The sequence below is a fragment of the Chaetura pelagica genome, unplaced genomic scaffold (genome assembly GCF_000747805.2).
Source record: "Chaetura pelagica isolate M959 unplaced genomic scaffold, ChaPel_1.0 scaffold8, whole genome shotgun sequence".
Lineage (NCBI taxonomy): Eukaryota > Metazoa > Chordata > Aves > Apodiformes > Apodidae > Chaetura > Chaetura pelagica.
Window position 1 is genome coordinate 3,189,720 of NW_009954544.1, and position 26,861 is coordinate 3,216,580.

At 43.6% G+C, this 26,861-nt stretch overlaps 1 protein-coding gene across 1 annotated transcript; it reads left to right on the top strand.

The window, feature by feature from the left end:
* The first annotated feature begins 9,723 nt into the window (after window positions 1-9,723).
* POLR1B (polymerase (RNA) I polypeptide B, 128kDa) lies at window positions 9,724-26,263 on the top strand. The gene is made up of 13 exons (XM_010005014.1): window positions 9,724-9,864; window positions 10,795-10,927; window positions 12,875-13,011; window positions 14,861-15,084; window positions 16,615-16,786; window positions 18,366-18,537; window positions 19,557-19,838; window positions 20,455-20,588; window positions 21,020-21,190; window positions 21,746-21,902; window positions 22,975-23,171; window positions 23,548-23,801; window positions 25,381-26,263. The coding sequence occupies exons 1-13, from the start codon at window positions 9,745-9,747 to the stop codon at window positions 26,261-26,263; spliced, it is 3,036 nt and encodes a 1,011-aa protein (XP_010003316.1). The 5' UTR covers window positions 9,724-9,744.
* The last annotated feature ends 598 nt before the right edge of the window (window positions 26,264-26,861 follow it).

Genomic DNA, 26,861 nt, shown 5'->3' on the forward strand with positions numbered 1-26,861 from the left:
ATAATACTGTATTAGCTCCATCTTTTCTATAGCGATAATGTTGGATTTTTTAAGAGAATTGAGCGAAGAGAATGATGAGCTTCTGGAATGTCGTGGCTGGGAAGTTGTCCTCCTCCCATTGTGTTTCTTATTTCCTCACCTACTGCATCATTAGTGCCTTAGCTCAGCTCCAAATACGTGACTCCTTTCTTTTGTTCCTGCTCTATTATGTAGAAAGGAGCAAACTCTCTTGGATCGCAGAAATGCCTAAAACCAGGAACACCAAGAATTTGGTTTCCTTAGGTCATTTTCCAAGCTGGTTGGCTGAACACCCAAGGGTGCTGCACTGCAGGTGGTGAATTAATTCAAGAAAGGAAGGCAATTGTATTGATGGATAGCTATCCCTTTTCCTAATGAGATTTGAATCAGTGTCCATGCCATTCTGACGCGTTTGGACTCTGTTTAAAAGAGGTAGAGAGACCCCCCCCGCCCAGGGTCTCACAGGCATGCTGCAGGATTTCTAGCATAACTTTCATACTAAGAGTGCTTCAAATAGGAGAAATCAAATCTCCTCAGTTTCTTCTGAGACACTGCAGTGAATGTAGGCTCTTCTCTCAGCTGTCACCCTCATGCATTTGAGGCTTGAATCGGAAACCTTTAGACCCAGATTATTTTTATCCCATTTGATCCAGCCAATTTTGTTCTCCTCCATTTGACAAATACTGCAATTTTCTGCCCTGAGCACAGCCCACAGCTCAGTCCCAGCTAGGAGGAAGGTGGGTGGGGTTTTGTAGACCAGGAGATTCCTTGTGTATCGATTTGCCTCACAGCTGGGCAGGCAGGTGTTTGGGATGGAGGGGAGGTTAAATACCTTGAGATCCCTGAATTTCAGAGCTAACATCTGCTTTGAGTATAACCTAAATCCCTGGCATATTGCCCACCCTGGGAGGTATACCTGCAGTTTCAGCATCAGCCCAGCACATCCCTCTGAAGCTAGAGCTCTTTGCAGAGCACAGTGGCACTTGTAACAGCAAGTTACGGGTGTTGTGGGGGGTATTTAGGGCTGTGTTCTGCTGCCCCTGGCATGAAATGAACTAGTTCCTGTTACACACAACAAACAATAAGAGATTGTGGAGGTTACAAGCTTTTGGCTGGCCTTGTGTAATGGGGAGTGAATCTGCCTCCCTTAGAAGATCCTAGTACATTTGCATACTCGTCTCGGCTTGTGATGGAGACTTCAGAGGTCTTCATGCCAGCAGATGAGCCTCACATCTTTCTGCAGGCAGGACTGAAGTGCCCAGGCCTCCGTGGAGTAATGTGTTTTCACCATGCTATGAACCTGCAACATGCTGTGAATCTGCAAGTGGCACCACTTCACACAGGGCCACTCAAATCCAGGAGGGAGCAGAACCTTGCGGAAGCATCACAGAGGAGGGTAAATCCCAAAGAGCCACGTGCCACCTCTGAAGTTCTCAACAAGCTGAAGCACGGCGTGGATTCGCGTCTTCAGGGGGTGTGGCAGACACAAAGTGCACTGATGCACACTGAGAAGTGACAAGGGAGCAAGAACTGTGTGAAAACAGCTGCAGCTTTGTTCCCCTGCACTGCACATGCTGGTGGGGGGCTTCGCTTCCAGCAAGACCCCAAGTCCCAGGTCTGGTCTCTGGATTTGGGCCTTGTGGGCATTCAGAAGAGGGACTGTGAATGCATCAGTTCCTGAGATGGGAAGCTCTGGGTCATAAGCTAGGAGGGGTGGGGGGGAAGGACTGTTGGGTTTTTTAACCTTATGATAGCACATAGGTGTCAGAATGTCATTGCAGGCCAGGTAAAGCACGGCAGTAACTCTCCAAGGTAAGATGTAGGCTGTAACAGTTGTTACTGTCATGGTTTAACCCTGGGCCAGCAATGTAATGAAGGACAGATTGCTCTCTGTTAACCCCCCTCCCTCCCCTTATAGGGAAGGGAGAGGAAATAAGGGAGAGAGGCTCTTATGGATTGGAAGCTACACTGCACAGCTTTAAGCAGACAGTAGTGATGAAAAGGAAAATAATATATACAAATACACACACAAGCAGTATTGTGCCCTCTCCCCTCCAATAAAGCCCATGTCACCACTAAGGCTGCAGGGCAGGACCTGGAAAAGTCCGAGACTGGGCTCCTGGAGTTCATGGCAGATGAGAGCTGGGATGCAGGAACACAGGGATTGGGATCAAAGGCAGATGAATGGACGGAATCCTCCCAGGATGCCAGCCATGGCATGATCCCTCAAATTTATATCCAGGATGAAGTGTACGGGATAGGATACTTCAGTTAATTTCAGTCACCTGTCTGGTCTGCTCCTCCCCACAGGAGGTCTCAGATGTGACCCCGTACTCCCTTCTGGTTCTGGAGCCTAAGATGTTTAGCAGAACCAAGCAGTGGCCTTGGTTCTGCATAACTGTATCTATAAACATGAAGTGCTATCAGGCCTAGGTGCAGACACTGGAAAACATGCTGTTAATTTCAGCAACTGCAGCTACTTAGAAGGGACTTAATTGAAAAGTAAAATCACAAAAACTGAAGTAGTTCTATCCTGGCTCAAACCAGGACAGTTACTCAACTTGCAAAGTTCACCATGTCTCTTTGTCATTTTCACATGTTAGCTCATGTGAGCTTAAGAATTACACCCTTTTACCCAACAAAGGGAAGATCTAGTAGCAATCACTCTGGTCCAGGGTGTGCCCGAGGTGATAGAGGAGATGCTGGGCTCTCACAGGCTCTAGGGCAGATGAGAGCAGAGCACAAAGTGAGAAGAGAGTTTTCCCTGTCGAAATGAGAAATGCTAATTTTCTGGGGTGCTAGTGTTGTCCTGAAAGCAGGGTCTGTTACTGGTGTGTGAGAAGACAGTCCACACAGAGGGTTCAGATACTTGCTTTAATATCCAGCTCTACACAGAAAAGGGAGCAGGGTGGTACTCCAGAAAGCAAGCTCAGTGTGCCAAAACACAAGTGCTACTTTTATACTCAAAGACGTGAGAAGGAGCTTTATCTCTACCACAGTTCTGTCTATCACTATCACACACGATTGGTCAGCTAATCCCTGACATCCATTTAAAGTGGCAATGCTCAGGAATTTCACTGTGCCTGCTCAAAGAGTGAGGGTCTTGTTGTTAGTAGGGGTCCCTCTAGCCTGTGGGTGTGAATTTTAGTATGCTAATGTCTCATTAATATATTAATAATTTTAATTACTCAGTGTTTTTCCCCCCAGTGCTCAAGGCTGTAATCCAGATAAGCTGTGAGGAGTGCTCCTTTCCATCCCTTCTATCTGTCTGGCAGGTTTCCTGCAGGCCTGTCTCAAGGCTGGGCTGTTGACTACTTGGAGAGTGTTTTTCCCTCATTGGAATCTGGTTTTGTCCAGTTTCCAGTGTTTTGCTGTTATCTAAGCCCCATTTTTACTCTGCGTGTCCCTTATGTTCTCTTTTATGGTTTTTTTTCCCTTCCAATTTTACTTATTTCAATTAATAACTGACATCACTAGAGCCATCCTTTTCCCCACAAAAGGGAAATTAAAAAATCTAATCACTCGCTGCGCAATAATGTGAGATTCCTGCAGACATAGTGGCATAAATGGAGGAAAGCTGCCTGGATGGAGGCAAAAGCAGCGGCCCCCACCAGAGCAGCTGGTACCTCTGGGAGGAGCAGGGTCTCAGACATCTCTGCCTAACTCCAAGGCCTTTTGTTCCCCCTGTTTCTCCCCAGATTGCATTGCAGCACGTCAGCAGAGAGCTGTTCCTGCTACTTTGCTGAAAGTGGGGCTTCAGCTTGATGGTACAGCCATGACCACAGGCAACGTAGCTATTCATAGCCTGCTTTTTCAGATGGGCTTGGGGAGGTGGTGATTCAGAAAGGGACGCTTTAATCGTTGGCTTGTTTGCCCCGTTTTTCAGAAACGAGCAACAGCCTCTGGAGGAAAACAGAAGGTACTGCATGTATTTACCACCTGCTCTCAAAGTGCTCCCCAAGGTAAAGCACAGGAGGTAAATGAGAAAGAACAGAGAACATAGTGCCTAATGTCTTGCCTGAAATACTAGCTATGAGGTGGAGTATGGGAGAGGCAGGACCATGGCAGCTGTGAGTACACCTTGCAAACTCTTATCTCAAGATTTCTTTTTTCTTTTTCTTTTTCTTTTTTTTTTTTTAAGAATACACCACAATAAATGTTTTTCTAGCTTATTTCAGCTAGAAGGTCAGTAGAAAAGGTCTTACTCTTTTTCCTGAGCTTTCACAAAGGATGGTGCTGGGTTTCCAGAAGACACCTACCGTACTGCAGAATGTCTCTAGACTTAGCTGTATGCCTTCACGTCAGCCCTGAAGGATTTTAGGCCCAGATGTTCTGGCCGTGTTTTCCAGCAGGGTCTGGTCCCGCTGGACTCTGGGTTCCAGTTCACTCCCATGTGGCTTGTCTCATACCAGGTTAGTCATGATCACCATGCAATAGCTATTGCACCTGCTGAAACAGGGTGGCTGGACACTGAACATGAAAACTGATGGCGAGAAAAGCTGAAAAGCCTTTCTTGGGCTGGTTTCCCAGCCCTGCTGTGACCAGTGCCCCTCAGGACTGCTTGCATGTCCCTGCTCCCAGCTTCTTGTTCTCCACGCGCAGCTTTTCCCCAGGAGACCGACGCTGTGCCATGTGTGGGTTCATAATCGTGTCTTGCCGCCTGTGCCCGCCGTGGCAGCTCTCAGAAAGCCCTGGTGTTGAGGGGAGGGTGGGTACACACGGCTGCCGCGTTGGCAGCCTGCTGGGCTCTGCTTTGTGTCCCCAGCATGTGTGTGGGGAGCTGGCGGGTGCCCGAGCTCACGGATCTCCAGCGACTTCTGTCCACGTCTCTCCTGAACCGTCATTAAAACGTGCAGACCCCACACCTTGTGTGGTTTCCTTGGGGCAGCGGGTCCCGGGGTTGTCGGGTCCCCCAGGAAACCTTCCTGCAGGTGCCAGTGGTGAAGGTTGCCTCAGGATCCCAGAAGCTGGCCCAGCCCCACAGCAGGGGCTCCCTCACCCTGGGGTATGTGAGAAACTTTTGTTGCACCAATGAACAGGCCCACTCAGATCCTTCAGTGAAGCACAGTTTATTTACACTCTTGCAAGAATGGGTGACCTAAACAAGTAGGCACAACCACAGGCAGGTGAATAGCGGTTTCTATTCCCTATTCCCCACGCAAAGTTCCCTCCCCTGTTTCCCCACTGGCTGGGTAGGTCAGGGCTCACAGCCTATCTGATGCTTCCAATTACCCGTTGCTCGCCCCTGTTTGCACATGCCATTCTAGCAGTTTAATTTTTACCTTTTAAGATTTAATTCTGACCTTTCTTGCCCCCTTGGCTGCCTTCCCAATCACCAAAATGATCTGCACCTACTGGTGCCCTCCTGCCCCGAGCAGCAGGACAGAAGTGGCTTTGTTGGGTCTTCCCTTGGGCCATAAATCCTTCTCCGTGTTCGGATCCCCCAGATGGGAGTCCGATTAAAGTCCCTCGGCTTCTTGGACCGCAAACCACTCCTTGGTGTCCTTGGAATGTGCAGATACCTCACTTCTCTCTTAGACAAACTGTTATATTCCTGTTGTATTCCTATATGTATGTGTATATATATATGTATGTGTGTATATATATGTATATGTATGTATATATGTGTGTGTATATATATATGTGTGTGTGTGTGTATATGTATGTGTATATATATGTGTGTGTATATATATATATACACACAAAGTGCCTGATACTAAAAGATGAGGGCTTTCAGATGTGATAGAAATAGTCAAGCTGTAAAGCTGTACCTGGAAATGATGTGGTAGCACATGTCATTGCTTGTGTTAGTGAGTGAAAACTACTGAGCTGTTTGGGATTCCATTAAAAGAGATGTTGATCAAGTGGATTGACACAAGGTAGGTCTGGCCCTTTCTTGGGTCCAGTGCATTCCTCCATCCTGGTTCTCATGTACCTGTTTTCAATGAGCAAGGTCTTGATATGTTTCATGTGATTTTTCATTCAGTTGTCTCTCTTTGGAGACAGAATAATCCCATGAGATGTAGTTGGGAATGAGCATATGCTGTAAAGACAGCCATAAGACTGAAATGCCTTTCCAACCTTCAGATAAACTGGTTGCAAAATTTATGTCTGTTACTTGCCTGAAGGAATCATCATGGCCAGCAGCCTTAGAAAAAGAAGGCATGTTACTGACTAGTATTAGGAATGTCTCTATCAGCTTGCTTAAATAGATAAAATCAGTGCTGGTTTGCAGGGTCAGTCATAGAGAATGATTTTGTTTTTTATTTAATATTGGGTAGAGAGTTGCATATTTCAAAATGAACTGTTGGTTCTTTAAAATAAGTGCTTTTATCCTGTGGGATATATATGTGTGAATTTTTTCATTGTACGTTTTTGCACTCAGAAGGGACAGGACTTAGAGTTGCAGGTGTTGAACTTGTTTATTGAATCTGGTGTTGTATGAATGAGGCAATTTTCTCAGTTTCGCATTGTGGTCATGTTCAGTTTGTTTATACAAGGTGATTTTTGGTGCTTTGCCTGTTGCAATCTACTAACCTGACCTCCACGTTTTCTCTAGTACCTCTTATGATGGATGAAGCTTTGGCTTATCTAGAAAAAAGACAGGTATTTTCATTTTGTGTTCAAAATTCATTATCTGTGTATTATGTGTAGTTAGTCACTGATCTATTCACTTGATTATTTTGATCTGTATTAAAATAGTATTACTTAGCCACTTGGAAGTAACATTTCTGTCTTACATCAGTTATTTCTGGAGCTAATGCTGGAAGGTATTTTAAATGAAGTAAAAATTTAATTTACTGCTATGTGATGAAAAATCTTTGCATGCGTAATATCTCTGCAAGACAGAGATTAAGGATTAACCACACATTTATCTTTCTAAACTAAATCCTGGTTTGTTCCAACAAGTTTTGTAAGCATCTATTCTTCATTAAGATTTATCCTCTGGGTAAAAAGCCCACTGTGAAAGTTTGTGTGTTTTGTTTTGTTTGAGTTTTCTTAACAGTGATGTTGTTCTAAGCTTTCATCTTGTACAACTAAATAGATTTTTCAGTTCTAGATGATAGCTGAGGAAACCTATGACAAGCCAGTGTAATGGAAGAGGCATCAAATATGGCAAAATTATTTAATTATAATTGCCATCTTAAAAAAGTTACTACATTATATTGGGCTAACATGGATGAGTGAAAAATTGCTACAGAGAAGAGAATGCTGGTGTTTTAAAGACCTACTACCTACTTAAGAAATGGGATGAAATGCATTATTTTTGTTTATGTTTTCAAGAAACGAGATCCTTCCTTCACTTACGAAGTAATAGTAGTTGATGATGGTAGTAAAGATCAAACCACAAAGGTAAGAAAAAGACATGGCTTACCAAATAATCAGAGCTATGGATTTTTGTACTGCATTTCTGAAATATAACAATATTTTGCCTTTACAGTTTGAAGTAGTTGACAATTAAAATTCATATTTTCACATACTTTCTGTCTTTAGCCTGTAGACATTGGGGATGTCATGTGCACACATGCATATATACATGTGGTTCCTTTGTAAATACTGGTATTCTTGACTGGCAGCTGTGACAGCCATTTTCCTGCAGCTGAGATTCTAAAAATTCTAATCTTCAACTAATTTCTTATGAAATACTCTATGTGTGCATAGTAGAACTTGAGGAAGCTAAAAAGTCGCCTTGTGGGATTTTTTACTACTGCTTGGAAGATGTTCAAATTAGGTACTAAAACAAATGCAGCTTTTTCATTTATTCCCTTAAACTTTTTCTGTTAAGTATTGCTCATACGTATTTTTTTGACTGCATTGCATCCCTTCTACTGTGATTTCTAACTTGGTTCAGTATGGCTATGGGCCTCTGGCCTTATAAGGACTTGGGACAACCTTTAGAAAAAATTAGAGAACTCACTCATGCTTTCTCTTCTCCACATCATGGAACAAAATGTGCTCATCCCTGCAGTGTGAATGAGGTTTTAGAACACAGTGAATCTTCATTTAAAGCCACAGATAGCATCAAGAGAAGTGAAAAATAGGTAGCAGTAGTAGAAAATTATTTTTATTTGACTGCTGCTCCCAGCCAGAGCCCTGCTGCTCCCAGGCAGAGCCCTGCTGCTCCCATTCAGATCCCTGCTGCTCCCAGTCAGATCCCTGCTGCTCCCAGCCAGATCCCTGCTGCTCCCAGCCAGATCCCTGCTGCTCCCAGCCAGATCCCTGCTGCTCCCAGCCAGATCCCTGCTCACACCGTGTGCTTGCTGTTTTTCCGCGTTGCTCTGAGGTTTGCCCAGAGAAGCAGTGCCCCTCCCAAGTGCTCCCCTTGCGCAGGAACAGGCTGGCGCAGCCGTGGCTGTTTGCTGGGAATGTGCCTCCTTGTGCGTTTGGGAGGCACCTGGAATGCTGACCTGCAGTTCCAGCTGCTCTTTTTCTTTGACCGAAGCGTTACAGCCAACAGTGGTAAAAGCAACTGTAGGTGCAGCACCTGAACTCGAAAGTGGGGTGTTCCACAGCCATTTTCTCAGTGGCTCTTAGGTTTTCCTGAGCTAGAGATGCTTTTATTTTTCACACCTGAGTTATTTCCCATCTTTTTTTCCACTCTTTGCTTAATTATATTTTGAACCTGTTTAAATGCTTGGAACAATTGGAACAAAGCATTTTGCTGTGAGGAGGTAGCACCTTGTGCTGGGACTTGGTTGGTCTCTTCCCCTCCCTGCCACTGAGCAGCAGGAAGCAGTGTGTGACCATTCCCTGTCTCCACCATGGTGCCTTCACCCATGTGTCACTCCTGCAGACCCTTCCCACAGCTCTTGCTTGCCCAGGGTGACAAGCAAGCCTGGTCTTTCAGGACCAGGCTTTTTTTTCTTTTCAGCAGCTGCTCTTTCATGACCCACCTTGTACCCTTAGTTGTTCCTTAAGCTGGAGACCAGAGCCGTGCAGAGATCTCAGCATAAGGCTGCACCATGGATTTACAGGGGCACAGTAACTTTTCTCTTCCCTAGTAATTTTTAAGGCTCAATTTACTCTTTTAACTGTTGCCAGATGTTGAACCAGTGTATTGCAATGCTGATGTTTCTTACCTGCATGATAGCAGCTCTTTCAAAGTCTGTTGTTCTGCCTAAAAACTTGGGTTCTTTACCCCCACCGTGCACTTTATCACCTTGTTCCTTACAGTCAAGGGCTCCTTCTGCAGACCCACTGTCAGATCTTGTTATTGTAAATAATTTTCTGTCACACGTGCCTTTCTGTCTTGCTTTTCAGATCACTTGTGACTGTGTTAATTGAGCTAGTCTCAGGAAAGGTCTCTGCAGGCTTGTAGCATGGATATCTTTTCATTGAGCAGTTTCTTACAACTCTCTGTGAACTTCTGAGGTTTCCTTTCATGTCCTTTGGCAAACTTTTTTACGTAGCCTGCTTTATTGAAGGGTCTGAAAGGCAGAGGAGACTGCATTGATTTTGGTTGCTCTACTAGCAGCTTCTTTATCTAGTTTTCACCTAGACTTACAGTTTTCTTCTGTAGACTCATGTTGGCTGTATCCCAGAGTGTCGTCTTTATGCATGTATCTACTAGCTACTACCATTGTACAGTGATACGATTTTGTTGAACAGGTTGTGGTTATATTAAATGTACAGGTTATATAGCAGGAAAGATGAAAAGCACAGCTTAATTTGCTCAGTGTTTGCCTTGTGTCATTTTAGGCTGACATCAGCTGGTCGGTGAATGGCATGCCACAAGGGACTATCAAACAGCCCCTGGGCTATATCCCAATCATGGTAAAGTCAAAGCTGTGCAACCTCTACAATCTTTCTTCACAAGAGCTCATGCAGCACCATGAGGAGGAAGAGGTAACGAGGCTTTTGTGGGTCAGAAGGCCAGCTTCTCATTGCACGACTTGAACATTAACATTTTGCTCCAAGTTGGACTTGGTATTTTCTCTGCCTGTTCCCGATTTATGGTGGTTCCATACAGCATCCTGAAAAATTGCAGCTGTCTCTGAATACAGGAATCAGTACGGTGCTGATACCTACAGTTTCAATACACAACTACTCAACTGCTGACCAGCAGCTGAGGCTAGGTAGCTGTGGGTGGGCCTCTGCAGACAACAGTTTGGAGAACTGGCATTAAAAGAGTTGTTTTCATTCTTGTCTTCTGCAGCTTTTTCCTTGTCTCCCCAGTAGCATGTCAGCTGTTGGGAATAGAATACAGAGTTATTTACTGCTGTATTTTGTATTTGCAAAGAGTGAGCAAACTATGAAAGTCTACAATGGGATACTATTTCTGCCCCCCAGTATGCTGCTTATACCTTCACTTATCTTATTCTTGCTAGTGAAACATTTTTTGTGGAATTGCATCCTGTCTGGGGAGCTGTACATTTATCAGTCTTAAATCTGTATGTGACCAGAAAGAGGTTTTCTGCACTGAAGATCCCTCTGGTCTATGAACTCCAAGTGAGAACTTTGGAGTATTTATTGAAAAAACAGTGTATGTCAGCTCTTCAGAGCTATTCAGTTGGCCAGATTCTTTGGTTTCTTTTTTCCTTTAAATTGTGGAACATACATCCTGTTCCTTGCAGTGTATACTGCATTTAGACTTCATAGCCACTGGCAAGGTGTGTAGCCTTTCCAGGTGCAGTGCTGAAAGATTTTTGTTATGTGTACCATATTTAAAACAGTAAATGTTTGTGAGCATACAATTTAGATGTTTTTTCCTTACTACTTGAAATGCTGGGTTATTAATTTCTAAGCACATAAAAATGATTTTTCTTCTTCTGCCAGGAAATGGGAGGCTACTTTATAATTAACGGCTTAGAAAAAGTTATTAGGATGCTGATTATGCCCAGGCGAAATTTTCCTCTTGCAATGACAAGGCACAAGTGGAAAAACAGAGGACCTGGTTTCACGGAGTATGGTAAGCTGGACAGCTTCCTGCAGCATCCTGCTGGTAACTTCTTGGGGACAAACAGGAGTGACCATCTGTAGCTGACTTTTGGTAGTTTGTCTTATGTAGCTCTTGTAGAAGAGTCACCATCCCTGGAAGTGTTTTACAAAAAAAAGAAGTGTCAAGGTGGTATTTCAGAACGTGGCTTAGTTGGCATGGTAGTGTTGAGTTGACAGTTGGACTTGACCTTAGACATCGTTTCCAACCTTAATGACTCTGTGATTCTATGATGTTTGTATTTTTTACTACATATAAAAGTAGAGGATCAACACCACCATAAGGGTACAATCCTGAGGCAGATGCTGGCCCTGTGGGCACTGTCTGAGCCACCTATGCTGAGTAAGAAGACTGTATTCCAGGCCTTGCAGTACATGTAACCTTTTGTTATGTGTAAGGTGTAACTAAAACCTGACCCTAGAGGTGATGAGTAGAAGTCAGCGTAAAGTGCTGAACTTGTTTCGCCGAATTTGTTTAACCATACTTTGAGATGGCAGATTGAATTTATATGAAGCAGATTAAGTAGATTCTTGGCTGCCCCATACCTTTGCCATGTTGTCACGGTCCACTCTTCGGTGGATGCGTGGTGGTTTGTTTCTGCTGTGATCCCAAAGTGCAAAAATGAAACGGCAACAGGCCCCGGGGAGTTAAGTTATCAACACACAATGACTTTATTGATCTTGCCCATAAAGCAGCTTGTGATAGAAAGGAGGAAAGAATAGGAAAGATGAGGTAAAAAGGAGGGGAAAAGAGGATAATAGCTACCACCCCGGGTCCAAGGGTGTCCCTATGGTCCCGAATCCAGCAGGCATTCTGCTGCTGCTTCTTTGATTGTCATGATCTCTCAGTGGGGAAGATCTTTGAAGTTTGGTTGCTAAGGAACCATCTTTTATGCTGGGTAGCACACCTTGCTCCTCCTTGGACCCCCTTCCACTCCACCTCTGTCCCATGGAAATGTGCCCATCTCCACCTCTCTGGAGTGAGGCTTCCACACAAGCCCAGAGAGGAGTGTCTGAGGCTTGGCCAGCTGTGGAGGTGGGTAGCTTCTTACCAGGAGGTGTGTTTTTGTATTATAATAACATTATAATGAGGAAAGTTCAGCTGAAACTTCCTGGGTGTTGGCACAGCAAGCATGATCCATCTTCCTCAACAGCAGTTCTTTGTTTTGCTGCTCCAGTAGAACAGACCTCTACCAGGGACCGACACTGTCTGTTCCTCAGTCCGTTCTCCATGGTTTCTGCATCTGCAGCAGCCACTGCCAGCTCATGTTGAGATGTTAATCCAGTTCTTGGGGTCTAGTCACTGATGACATTGTTGAGACAGTACTGATCTTCTGATCGACTCTTACATATGTATACTCAGAAATACAAGTTCAGCATATAGTTAAAACAGAAGTTACAGTTTTAAACTCAAGTGTTAGCAGCTGCTGATTTGACTGGACTGTGGTGCTTGTGTACACACATAAACTGATTTTGAGGCAATGCCAGTTTAAATTATCCCATCTGTTTTATTTTGCTTTGTCCTGCAGTGGATAGCATGGGACAGAACCAGGAGACACTGCTGTAATGGTGCCATCCAAACACAAGAGATGTGAAAACTTGGCCCAAGGTGCAAATAGGAAGAGTACTTGTGTGTTGCTGTATCTGACAATTTAAGGTTACAGTCAACATAGTTGAGGACCTGGGCTTTCCTTTTCTTAAAAACTATGTGTCTTCCAAACTTCTCTGGAAGTGTGATGGCTGCCCTGAGATATTTGTCCTCTTAAGAACTGAATTGAGCTGGTGTATTGATTTGAAATGGGAGACTGATGCCAGAACTAGTGACCTACCTCATGTTCTCAGCTGTGAAGTACCTGACAGCGATGCAGCCAGTTGGTTTTGTGTAGCTCACGCTGGTCTTTGCTTTTGTTAATTTCCACAGGAGTAGTGATGCACTGTGTCAAGGATGAGCACACTGCCATAAACATGAACCTTCACTACCTGGAAAATGGTTGTGTCATGGTGAATTTCATTTATCAGAAAGAGTTGTTCTTCCTTCCCTTGGGATTTGCTCTGAAGGTAAATAACTAATGCTCATGCTTTTTCTCTGTTGTATAAATACAGGAGTTTTGCTAAGGATTTGTATGTAAATAATGAGAATAAGCTAATTCCATTTTAAGCATTTTCAGTCATTCTTCCTATGATGGCTGAAGAACTATAGTCCAAACTGTGCCTATGCCTGTGATGTAACAGCAGAGGAAGCACATGCAGGGTGATGAAAGGGGGGAGAATTATAAAAGGATTTCATGGCTTTTTGCTCATGAGTGATCTAGATAAGAGGCTCTTGGAGGGTGTAAGAATTTGCCACCTAATACGAAATTTTTCAGGAATCTTTTAAAAACAGAATGACAGCTGGGTCTTCAGTGAGTGAACCACAAAGCCAGGTTGTTGCATCTAAAAGTACACCAATCAATTGGGTTTTTTGGGGTTTTTTTAAGGAGAAAAATAAAATGCTTTTTCTGGTTGGAGCTAGAAACAATGAAGATCTGGAATGATCTATTTGAGCACATTTGATGGATGTAAACTGTTCTTTGGGTAGTGAGCAAAAGTTTGACTTGAGCAAAGACTCTGTACATTCTCCTCTAAAGCATACTTTCTCTAGTAGCATAGCCAGAGTCCTTCAGCCATGTATTTTACCTACAGCAGCTAGGTAAAGAATCTTCAGTGAATTTGTATCTTCTTTCAACCTGCTGTATCCACATTGTTGTTGCACGGTGCATTTCACTTCTTCTTCAACACTTTTCTTCAACTTTTGTTTCAACAAAAGTAGTTACAAAAAGTAGCTGACTACCTGTTGTTTTAATATGCAGAGTAATAGTACTGAGTTTCTGGTAGCTCATGGTGAAATCTCAGGGTAAGCAGATTGTCTTGTCTGAAGTTTGAATACTTCCATTAAGTGGTCACTCTCTATGGGTTTGCATCCCCCTCTGCATCAATCAAGCTCAGTTCTGTACTGGATTCCTGACACCTGTTCAGGACACTCTTGTGACAGACTGCTGCTTCTGCTGCCCCACTGCACTTCTGTTCTGGCTGTAATTTTAGTTTCTTCTTGCTGTGTCATCTCCCCAGTTCTCTCAGTGGGACAAGAGGCAGCATGTGTTGGACAAGAGGCAGCATGTGCTCTGGCTGCTTCGAAATGGGGTGCAGTGTGATTACCAAGCAGCAGAACAGAGCTTACATTGCCCCCTTTTGTAAAGGAAGTTGCCTTAGTGTCTTTTTCATGCAGCCTTCAATTTTTCATGAACTGTTTGAAGCCTACCTCAATGTAATGAACAAGTAGTTTCCTTAAAGAGGAGGCACATTTGTCAGTAAATACAGAACCCATTGCTGGATTACACATTTGCTTAACTCTAATGTAAAGAAACTACCAGGAAGCTGTGATAATACCAAATGCTAAGAATATTTGGTTTCAGTAAGAGCTTTAGTGTATTGAGTGCTGAAACTAAACTGAATTCTTTCTCAAGGCCTTCATCAAAAGGCTATAAATTGCCTTTTGGTTTGCTTGAGGATAAGATGTAGCTGGAGACAATGGTAACTTAAGGTTTCTAAGTAACCTTGCTCTGTCAAGGTATTGGCAAATCTTACCTAAACAAGACAAGCCTGTTAATTTAGAAGGTGCAAGTTGTTTTTTTTCCAAGGGTCTCACTGGATTTGGGAGTACTCATGATAATCATCAGGGTATGAATAAACCCTGAATTACTGTCTAAGCAACTCAGCCCCATGGTATTTTTCAGTTGGCATGGTGCAAGGGTATCCAGGGGACTGAAAACCTCAGTCAGTGAGGTGCCCTAGTGCTTTTGCTGTACCTTACTGCCATATGTTGCTATGACTGTTTGTTTTTCTAAGCTGATACACTTCTGTCTTTCAGGCATTAGTGAATTTCTCAGACTACCAGATTTTCGAAGAGTTGGTCAAAGAAAAGGAAAGTGACACCTTTTATGTTAACTGCGTTACTGAGATGCTGAGAGCAGTGGTGAATGCAGGCTGTTACACACAGCAAAATGTCCTTGAATACCTGGGAAAGAGCTTCAGAATAAAACTCAACCTTCCTGAGTGGTACAGCAATGAACAGGCTGCAGATTTAATTTTGAAGTATGTATGTATGCATGTAGGAGTGTGAGATGTGGTGTAATTGTATTGAATTTATGGGTAGATTTAAGAGCACTCTTATGACTTCACATATGACTTCACACTTTGTTATGGTTTTCACATGTGTGATAGCCAGTTTTTGATGGGACTTTGGGACATTATGATAGTCTGTATTTGTGGTGTTCAGAAATATGTATTTTGACATATTGACTCAAGTAGCCCTAAAATGGTTTCAGGAAAAATTATCAGTTGTTATTTAAACGTGTTTTTCTGGTGTGTTTGATGAAAAAGTAAATGCTACAGATTAAGGGAGAGAAGGCTAAAGCTGGATCTGTGACTGCTTGATGCTCTCTATTGTTGAACAGCAATACTGCAATTCATGGCACTCTTAATCTGTTTCACACAGTCCTTGGCAACCATGATGAGAATTACATTTATCTTTTAAAGCATCTAATTCATACCGTTTAAAAATCTTGCTTCTTCCATAGAATAAGTTAGAAATGAATGGAGGAGCTGGCTTTGAGACTGCCAGTGTGAGAGACATTCTACTAAATAATTTATTTTTCTGGTAAAGTAGATGTTTGCTCTTCCAGAGGTTTTTTAGCAAATGAAAATAATAATCCGGGATGTCCAAGCCCTTGAGCACTTGTAAATAGGGGGTTGTCAGATGGCTGGAAACAGAAAGGCAGCCTACAAAAGTCCACAGACCAGCTGGAAGCACAGAACTTTGTACTCAGAAATGTGAGTGAATAACATCGGGTTTTGTCTTCTGAAGTTGTGAAGGCTTCACTAGAGGGCAATGTAGCACCCAGTGAAAAGTTATAAAAATCCTTGTGTGTTGATGGCACACTATTGCACTTGCATCTTGGAGAGCAAGTGTCTTGGGAAGCAGATGATCAGCTTTAGTGGGAATTAAGTGTAGCTTTCCTTTTTGCCTGTGCTAGTGTTGTTCAGCCCACAGTTTTTCACATGTGGATTGATGGTGGTAGAGACTTGGACTTTCTGTGACAGTACACTAATAATGTTAGCAGAAATACCTTGTGATTTGCTACTAGTTTCCAGCTCAGATTTGAGGTGGGGTCCAGGTATGTGGGTATGTGCAGGTATACAGTTGGTGTCATAGCTACTGTAAAAAAACATGCAGACCTCATCTGTTGACTGGTTCATATCTGTGTACACAGATGTCCTTATAAGTACACAGTTTAACATGGAAGAGTGTAAAAGCAGTCTTTTAACAGGGTTCACCTTCATGTAATCAACCAGGTATATCCTTAACAAAACTAGCCCCTTATAAAGGCAAAATAATTATTTTTCAGCTCAGTCTTGGGGTTTTTTTGTTATTCTTGGAATTTTCATGTAATGAAAATGACATGAGCAATGTAATGAAAATTACATGGGCAACTGGAGAAGCTTGTGCTTTGTTAGCCTTTTTATAAAAAATAAAAAATAATTTGTTTGTGGTTATTAAAGAAAACCTGAAGAACAGCTAGCATGAAGAGATGGTGTTAGTTGTCCTCTTTTCTCTTCTTCCAGCAAGTGTATCTGCATACACGTGACAAACAGAACTGACAAGTTCTACCTGCTGTGTATGATGACTCGGAAGCTGTATGCTTTAGCCAAAGGGGAGTGCATGGAGGATAATCCAGACAGTCTCATGAATCAAGAAGTGCTTACCCCAGGACAGCTTTTCCTTATGTTCTTAAAGGTAAGTACTTGAACCCCTTAAGCTTGTGAATGTAGTGATTGTCCATTCCAGACTGCACAGTGACTGTGGGGACAGAAGTGCAGGAGCCAGACTGAAAGAGTGGTGAACCTGGGTATGCTCTGAGGGCTGATAGAGTGCTGTAGTGTAACCAGCAGTGTATATAAGTAAGGCTTGGCTGCCTCAGTGTAGGGTACTAAATAGCTGACCAAAAGCCTGTATGAAACCTTGAGTAAAGAGCTTCATAGCCTTCCAGAGCAAATGGAAGTGTGAAGAAGGAGGAATATTGATCCTTCTGGTGTTTGAAGGTTTTGAAGCAGCATCCTGCTGTTATATCAGTTGATGTGGGAGTGTTTCGAAGGATCTGCCTTGTGGTGTTGCTGTTTCACATGGCAAATATGCAAGGAAATAACTGGTCCATCCCTCCACACCCCAGTCTTCCAAAAGTGTTGACTCATGATGATGTCATCACTCTTCCCATCTTTAAATTCATTTATAGATCAGGAAGTTAATAGCATGCTTCTGACTTACACAGTTAACTTATTACTGGTGATATAAAAAAGCAGTCTCGTAATATATTCCAATTCAATATAAATTCAGTTTCTTTATAGGGATTCCTCATTTTAGGATGCCAGGAGAAAAGTATTCTTGTTCAGAAGCTGGACTATCCCATTAAAATAATTGTGGAACAGTAGTTCCCATCTCCAAGTAACCATACTTCCCTCTTTACTCTTTTCCATTTTAGCCAAAATTTTCTTTAACATTGTTTTCTTGAAAGACTAAAACCTCTCTACCACTTGAGTGGTTTCAATAGCTTAGAAATAAAATTTAAAGTGGGTTCTGTGGAGCATTTTAATGCTATATGGAACTGCCACCAGAAACAAGCCAATGTTGCTGTGCCTGACCCTGTCAGATCAGCAGGAGAGTGACTTAACAGCCCCCTCTTTGAATGCAAAGATCCTAAATAGACTAGAGTGTACAGTAGGCACAACGTGGCTTTAAACAGTGGGTTTCTACTAAGAGTTCAGAGCCTGGTTGGGTATCTTACGTCCTTTCCCCTGTTTTTATGTAGTATCAAAGGTTACATCAGTGATAAAATTACAGCTAAAATGAAAAATCCAGGCCACTATTTTAGATTGTCTCAGTGATATGTAAATACTGGGTGACCTTGTCCTTCAGCTTTTGGTATCTAAACTTACTTCATAACATGGTTGTACTTCATCACTGTATTTAGCAGGCTAACCAGTGGAGTTACTCTTGTGGTCAGATTATAGGTACAATTTCTGCTTTGGGTTTTGTTTGTTCCTTACTAAATTTGGTTGTTGTACTTTGTTTGCTAGACTCATCACCAGTCTGGGCATAAATGATTACTTAGTATTTTAATTGCGGGTCTGCATATGTTGCTGCCATCAGTGTTTTAATAAAATTAAATCACTGTGGGAAATATGGTTGTGAAACTGTCCATTCACTAAAAGTTGTCCATCCTGCTGATCTCTGAGGATTTCTGTAGCACCTGTGACTGATGGGAAGTTCTGATTTGAGCCTTTATTTTTGTGTTTTAAATCTCTCACTTAAACCATAGGAGAGACTTGAAAGCTGGTTGCAATCTGTTAAATTTGTTTTGGAGAAGAGAACAGAGAAGGCAGATATCAGCATAAATGCAGACAGCCTGATGAAGGCATTTGGGCTGGCAACAGATTTTACCAAGCCATTTGAATATCTCCTTGCAACTGGTAACCTGCGATCCAAAACAGGTAAATCTTCAGGCTTAAGAGGCCTTTTTTTTTTTTCCTTTTTCTTTACTGCTAAACGAACAAGAAACAACATAAAACTGAGCTCTTAACTGAAAGTAACTGCTTGTCTGCAGACATTGTATGCTGTAACTGAATTAAATGAAAGTGGTTTGAGGAAAGGGGATAGTTAAGGAAAAAGGCAAGAGTTCCCCTCAAGCATGGACTTTATGTGTTGTATAAAACAGTTAGTTATTAAAGCAAAGCCTCTGCCTGGATGAATAGTTGAAGCTAAAGAACAAGAAACAACATAAAACTGAGCTCTTAACTGAAAGTAACTGCTTGTCTGCAGACATTGTATGCTGTAACTGAATTAAATGAAAGTGGTTTGAGGAAAGGGGATAGTTAAGGAAAAAGGCAAGAGTTCCCCTCAAGCATGGACTTTATGTGTTGTATAAAACAGTTAGTTATTAAAGCAAAGCCTCTGCCTGGATGAATAGTTGAAGCTAAATTTAGCGTCATCCGTAACAGCAACCATATTTTGATTTTTGTTTTCAGAGACATGATTTCTTCTTAGAAGGTACAGAGTAAGGCAGAGAAGGGGCTGCCCCATTGGTCATGTGAGCTTTAATGGAGAGGAGCTGCTTCATTAATGTGTAATTTGAGCTTAAGAGGTGCTTCCCTGAAGTTTCTAGTATGATGGTGTCGTAGTGGGATGCCCGCTAGAAAAAGAAATGAGATGAGAAGGCCACAGAATTTCAGGGAAAAGTAACAGCTGCAATTCCTTAAGTCACTTCACTGGGAATGGTTTTCATGTGTTCCTAAAAGGAGTTGGGTTTTAAGCAATAGCTTAGAATTCAGAGTCTCTAGACCGAGTTCCTGTGCACAGGCATCAGCATGTGTGCTTTCTCTTGTTGGGATCCTGTGGGAACACCTTTAGGCCCCGTCAGTGAAAAATCGGAAACTGCCTTGTAACATGATATTTTCTTTGCAAAAGCTGGGTGACATCCTGACATAAACCTCTGTTGTGTTGTGTTCCAAAGGCCTGGGCATGTTGCAGGACAGCGGTCTGTGTGTGGTGGGAGACAAGCTGAATTTCATCCGCTACCTTTCCCACTTCCGCTGCATACACAGAGGAGCAGCGTTTTCCCAGATGAGAACGACAACTGTCCGCAAGCTGCTGCCTGAATCCTGGGGGTTCCTGTGCCCTGTGGACACCCCAGATGGAGAGCCCTGTGGTCTGATGAACCACATGACAGCCCTGTGTGAAATAGTGACAGAGATAGTGCCTGTGACAGAGATTCCACCTTTGTTATGCTCCCTAGGTATGTTTTACTAGCTTGGTCATATAATGAAGCAGTCTTCCCTTTTACCTTTCTGTCCTGCAAACCTGTATGTGGGAAGGGTTCTCCAAATGCCATCACTTACACTGTTAAATTGAGAAGGTGAAATTAAGGTAAACCTGTAATTAACTACTTCTCTTTAGTGGCAAGCAGCACGTTCCTTTTGCAGGCTTGTCAACCTCTTGGAGAGTGTAAAACTCCATGTAAGTGTCTCAGTTGTGTGCTGAGTGCAGAGTGAAGGTGTGCATTTAAACACAAGGAATTGCACAGTACAAGCTCTAAGAAACTGGACCAAGTGGTGACTTTCTAGTGCTGCTTGTGACTTGAATCAAACTGCAGCTCGCTTGTGATTAGCACAATAACTGGAAGGCTTATTTTCATCAGAAAAATGGGGAGGAGAGGAGAACAACATTCTCAGTTGTGTGTTTTATCTTTTCCTCTAAATAAGCTACAGTTTTGTCCTGTTAGGTCTGTTTTTTAGTGTCTCTGAGGGTTGTGTTTTGGGTTTTTTTGTGTGGATTGAGGCTTCCTGCGAAATAACTTCTGTGTTTTGTTTTCTTCTTTGGCTGTTCCTTCCACCAACCCCCTCTCCTCACAGGTGTCACCCCCATTGATGGGACGCCAAGCAAGCCTTACTCGGAGTGTTACAGTGTTGTGTTGGATGGCTCTGTGGTGGGCTGGGTAGAGTGTGAACTGGCTCCTGAGATTGCAGAAACCCTCCGGCGCTTCAAGGTTGTCTTGTTTAAGATGTTTCTTTGCTAAGCTTGCTCAATATGCAGTGGTCAAAACGAGCCATGTTTGGAACTTTTTTTTTAGCTTCCATTTATTTTTCTTTAATCTGACCCAGTAAAGTTATCTTTAGCTATATGTTAGTATTGGAGTGGGCTTTTCTGTTTTCCTTATTGTATCCATATGTTTGATCTGTTGGTTTTTGAAGTCTTCAGTGTTAGAACTTTTTTTCTTGCAAAAGGTAAAATAGACATATTCTGTCCTTTTCTTGGCGGAGACTTTTTTAGAAGTATTTTTAAAAAATCTTTTCTCCACCATTTCATATTGGTAGCTACACCTGTGGTTGGAATTTTCATTGTACAGCCTGCTGAATGCAGCTTAACTAAACCAGTGTTGGTTTGTGTTTCTAAATTGTTATTTCTTTGCACAAACAGATAACACAAGAGAAGAGATTTCCTGCACGGGCAGAAGTGGTCCTTATCCCAAAGACAGGAAAACCCAGTCTGTATCCTGGGTTGTTCATTTTTGCTACCCCCTGCCGGATGGTGCGGCCTGTCAGAAATCTGTTCTATGGGAGGAATGAATGGATTGGTACTCTGGAGCAGGTGGGGTTTGCATATTCCCTTTATAAAGCACTGACTGTTACAGAGGTACCTGGCATCAAAAAGAATGTTTTGGAAGATGTTTGTGAAAGGAGCTCAGAATGGGACATGGGGAGTTTGTGTTGTAGAGTTAGAACAGGAGGCAAAAGAGTTTTCTCATTTCCTGCTAATTGGTTTCCAGTAAATGTCTTGGGTGGACTGTAGGGATCTGATCAAGATACTCAAATCTGTTCTCAGTATTAATTTAGTGAAGCTTTTGAGGTGAAGGATTGCTGTCTTATGTCTACTGTCTCGTGTTAAATCACTGTCAGGGACTTGCCCATTTGGAAAAGTTAAAAAGAGAGACAGGAAGGAAGCCATGTTACTTGACTTGCTTTCCTTGTCTGTGATTGTGATAGGTAGCTCAACAGCTGTCTGATATTTTTCTTGCCTGCCAATACACACAATGGCCACAGATGAAACTGAAATGGATGAAAAGACATCAGAGGCAGCTTTGTTTTGTTTCCTTCCCTTTAAAAGGAGGAAGCCAACAAATATTGTCTGATTTGATGCTTGCAGGTCTTCATGAATGTGGCCTCGCTGGAGTCAGAGGTGGTGCCTGAAGTAACCACTCACCAGGAGCTCTTCCCTCACAGCATCCTGAGTGTGGTGGCCAACCTCATCCCCTTCTCTGACCACAACCAAAGTCCACGAAACATGTACCAGTGCCAGATGGGTAAGTGCTGCAGTACCTGAGGAGGAAAAAAAATTCTCGCATGTCCAGTGTATCTTTCTGCATTCCCAAATAACAGCTCTTCCCAGCTGTTGTTTTGACACTGAGGTTGATTAATAGCCTTTTTTTAATGGCAAAAAGTCAATTTTTATCATCCTGGCTGCCTTCCAGCAGGTAGTTCTAAGTTGTTGCGCTCCCATTGCCTTCCTTAAGCCTTTAGGTTTGGGTTTTTTCTCAATTTGATGTTGTTGATCACATAGACAAGTGAAGGACACTGCACCAACTGTTTGGTGGTGTTAGTGTTTCACAGCTGTGCTACCAACAGTCATCCTGTCCCCACAACCCACAGAGGTTAACCTACTTCTGACTGGTAGCTACTGTAGATGCTCTGGAGTAGTTAGTGTGAGGTTTCCTTGCCACCTGTTTTCAGTATGCAACTGCTGTCTTGACACTGCACCTGCTGAGAGGACACTTTCTGTAGGCATCTGTTGCAAGAGAGTCGTGCTCAGCACTGTGGCTACTGGGTTGATGTGTTTTCTGGCAGCTATTTGACAGAGATGTAAATTGTTTTCTTTGGTTGCCTGAAATAAGTTGGGATAGGGTATGTTCGTGGCATTTTAATGAGCCGAGGTGCAGCTGCTTTTTCATACTTTTCTGAAAGTACCTATGTGACTATGTTCAAAAGTTGTTTACCTTGCCAATATATTTACACTGCAGAAGCAAAAACTTTGGGGCCTGGACATAGGTAATGGGTGCCTTACTATGGAAAACTCTGGGCAGAGGAAACCAAACAAAACTAAAAGAACCACCACACTAATTCTGTAGATTTTGATATTGTGGAAAAGACACAATTACAAATAGTCTTTATGAAATGCTATGAAAGGAATCATTGTGGTTCATATAAACTTGTATAGCTCAGCTTAGGGCAGTTATTAAATTCCAACAGTATTAAGGTTGATAATCCCTCCAAATTGTAAGTATTTCCATCTTTCTTCTTAACAAGACACATGGAGGATGAGACATGGATTTATTCAGGATGAATTAAAACTTAATCTAACTTTTTCTTTATTTATAGGAAAGCAAACCATGGGGTTTCCAGTTTATAACTACAAGGACCGCTCAGACAACAAGCTGTACCACCTTCACACTCCCCAGAGCCCTCTGGTGCGGCCCAGCATGTATGACTATTATGGTATGGACAGCTATCCAGTTGGCACCAATGCAATTGTGGCTGTCATCTCCTACAGTGGCTATGACATGGAAGATGCAATGGTAAGCCCCCAAAAAGAGGAATCCTGCTGTCTCTATTAAACGAATTTGGTGAGAGGGACTGAGAAGGGTGGTACTTAGCTGATAAGAGCCTGTTATCTGCTTCTGCTAGTCCACAGACTGTTAGGGCAGATACAGGAGCACAGTGGTTACCAGAGATAATGCTGGAGGTACTGAGAGAAGAGCAGATCTCCCTTGTGCAAGGCAGTGGTCTTCCAGCATTGAAAAATACTGGGATTGCAGGAGGTTTGGTAACTTCCTGGGTGGCTTTGTTTAGGAAGGCAATATTAAAAAGGTAAGTTTCAGATCAGAATGGAAATGCTTTCTTTGTTGAAGTTACTAGCAAGTCTTTAACCCAGCCTTTGTTTTCTCTGCTTAGATTGTGAACAAATCTTCCTGGCAGAGAGGGTTTGCCTATGGAAGCGTTATCAAGATGGAGAGCATTGACCTTTCCCTTAAAGCCAGCAGGGCAGGTGATAATTTAGTATTTGGCATCAGGCCTGGTGATCCAAATGTTACGGAGAAGTTGGATGCCGATGGACTGCCTTTTGTTGGCTCTATCCTGCAGCCTGGGGACCCCTTCTACAGCTTCATGAACCTCAACACAGGGGAGACCTTCACTGTGTACTACCCGTAAGTACAGCTTGTTCCTCCTGGCTCCACATAACCAGTGCTGAGCAGTCTGATTCTTGACAGAGAGCACGAAGGTCACATTGTAGGTGACTCCTGTGTGTGTATCATGGCTCTTCTCTAAGCCAATAGCCTGAATTATCCCAGGAGGAGAATCTGAAGCCAGTAAAGAGAGTTTGCAGAAAGGTTTTTGTTCTCTCCCAAGACTGTTACTCTGCCCACCCCTCCCCCCCACTCATTTTCTGTAGCTTTTTGGTAAGGTGTTCTGTCTAAAAAAACCCAAACACCAAACAGAAAAACAAAGCGCCTGGTCCCAGAAGCTGGCCAGAAAACCTTGTAAGCAAAGCTGTTACAGAATTAGGGATTCAGAGAATGTTTTTGTTAACAATGCAGCTTCCAAACTGCTAGAATATTTTGATGTGTCAACCACACCACTCCTTCCCCCTGGAATATTTTGGGATTACGTTTTCTAAGATTTTTTAAAATTTCAGTTAACAGAGAGAAGGCTGCTGAGGCTTTTATTAAAATTCTCTTGATTCTTTCAGGAAAGGGAAGCAAAACCATTGACAAAACCAGATATATTTAAATGCATCCTGCACTCCCAGTTGTTCGTAGAACTTCAGGCCTTACCTGTGTCTCTGCAGCATTGCTAGAGTGAGGATAATGCTGTGTGGTTATTCACACTGTGAGGGCAGACTGGATTTTGAAGCACTTGGACCACACAGTGCCTGTCATTACTGGGGAAGCTATTCTTTATTGCTTTAGAACAGATGGTACCCTTAGCTGCACTCCAGAGACTGGGTTTTGGTGGTTGGTTGTTGTTTTTTAAAGATGGCCTGTACTCTGGTTACATTTGGACATGGCTTTGAAACAGAAGCTGAACTTAGGTAGAGGCTTTCTGTGAACACTGTTCATTGGGTCTTTACAGGAGAAGAAAAGTAACTATGTCATAACAGGGGACTAAATGTATTTATTCTTTAGCTTTCATCTCCAAAATGAGTGGGCTGAAAGCTGTTAAGCCTGCAGCAGATGCCTGGCATGTGGAACATTAAGCTGAGGGTTCATCTGGAGAAGCAGCACACCCCTGAACAAGGCACTTGTTGGCAAAGCCCTGTCAGCTCACACTGCACCTTCCCTTTCTGTTCTTGATGTTTCCTTTCTGCTTTGCACTGAAATGTGTTCTTTATTTTGGTATCCCACCAAGACCAATGTGAATTTAATGGGTGCAGGGAGAGGAACTGCTGCCCTAACATAAAACATATAGCACTGGGATGCAGTTTCTCAGATAGTGTGAAGGCAGATGAAGAAGGTTTAAATTCTCTTTATTTTAAATCATGGTTGGCATAATTACCTGATCACCTGAAAGCTGCAGCTGTGCTTCTAGTATGAGGAAAAAAAAATGAATGGCCCTTGCGCGGTGCCTTTGCATTGCTTCCTTGCCCTAATTCTTGTGCAGTCTGTTTTCCTTCACTTTTCAAGAACAGTGGTGTTCCCCAGCTGTCTCAAGTCTTTTTTCAGACTTCCCTTTCCTATCTAAAAGTCATGAGCACACCTGACAGCGATTGTTTTTCCACCTACACAGGAATAAGGAAGTTGGCATTGTAGACAATGTTAGGTTATGCAGCAACGACCGTGGCACTGGGAAGTTCAAGAAGGCTTGCATCACCGTGCGGGTTCCCCGAAACCCAACTGTCGGGGACAAATTTGCCAGCCGTCACGGGCAGAAAGGCATCCTGAGCCAGCTCTGGCCAGTTGAGGATATGCCCTTCACGGAGAACGGGATGGTTCCAGACATCCTCTTCAACCCTCACGGCTTTCCCTCCCGTATGACCATCGGGATGTTAATTGAGAGCATGGCAGGGAAGTCGGCGGCGCTGCACGGTGTCTCCTATGACGCCACTCCTTTCACCTTCACGGAGAAGAATTCTGCCTTGAAATACTTCGGTGACACCTTGGTGAGCGCAGGCTACAACTTCTTTGGGACGGAGAAGATGTACAGTGGCATCAGTGGCCTGGAGCTGGAGGCAGACATCTTCGTGGGAGTGGTGTACTATCAGCGCCTGCGCCACATGGTCTCGGACAAGTTCCAGGTGAGAACAACAGGGCCCCGAGATGCTGTCACCAACCAGCCCGTCAAGGGGAGGAACGTGGAAGGTGGGATTCGCTTCGGCGAGATGGAGCGCGACGCTTTGCTGGCCCACGGCACGTCCTTCTTGCTGCAAGACCGCCTGTTCAACTGCTCCGACGGCTCCATAGCCTACGTCTGCACGAGCTGTGGCAGCCTGACATCTCCCGTGCTGGAGAAGCCGCCGCACTCCTCCGCTGTGACGAGCAACAGGAGGCACTGCTGCTCCCTCTGCACCGAGGTGGACACCATCGAGGTTGTCCCTGTGCCCCACGTCTTCCGTTACTTTGTGGCCGAGCTGGCAGCCATGAACATAAAGACAAAGCTGCAAGTGGAGTAGCTCTGTCCTCGGGCGGGCACGGGCAGGATGGAAGGAAGCACCTGTCAGTCAGTCCTGCCTTTGCCCCCTGCAGCTTCCAAGCGTTACAGTCAGTTCTCAGGTTCTTTGAGTGTTTGCAAGATTCATTTGCTGTTTGTATTGAGGCGGGGCAGTCACCGAGCTGTACGGCGAGGAGACGCAGCGCTGGCGCCAGTGCTGCTGCACTTCCCGAAGGATCACTTGCTGTTGAGATGTGGTGTCACGGAAATCAAGCAGTATCACCGGTCCCACCGGGTTGAGAGCGGTGGGTTCCTTTGTTCTCCGAGCAGCGGCTGCAGCTGCAAAGATGAAGAGGTCATAAAACGGCATGAGGCGAATGCTGGAAACGACGAAGATACATTTTTTTGTTGTTGTTGCTTGAAAAATCCCTGCAAAACGTATGCCTTAATGATGGGTCCACGTCGAAAGCGATCGGACGTGTTTTGGTTTGCTTTATTACTGCACCTCTGCCTGGAAACCCTCCAAGGAGGCACCGGGTTCTACCGCACGAGAGGGACCAAGGTGGCCGAGCCCAGCCTGTCCTGCTGCCCCGGGGCACCCGCCCAGCTTCGGCCCCACC

Coding starts and splice junctions, on each gene's coding strand:
- POLR1B (XM_010005014.1), top strand. CDS start 9,745: ATGCCACAAGGGACTATCAAACAGCCCCTGGGCTATATCCCAATCATG. Junction 13,012..14,860: donor CCTTGGGATTTGCTCTGAAG/GTAAATAACTAA, acceptor TCTGTCTTTCAG/GCATTAGTGAATTTCTCAGA. Junction 15,085..16,614: donor GCTGCAGATTTAATTTTGAA/GTATGTATGTAT, acceptor CTCTTCTTCCAG/CAAGTGTATCTGCATACACG.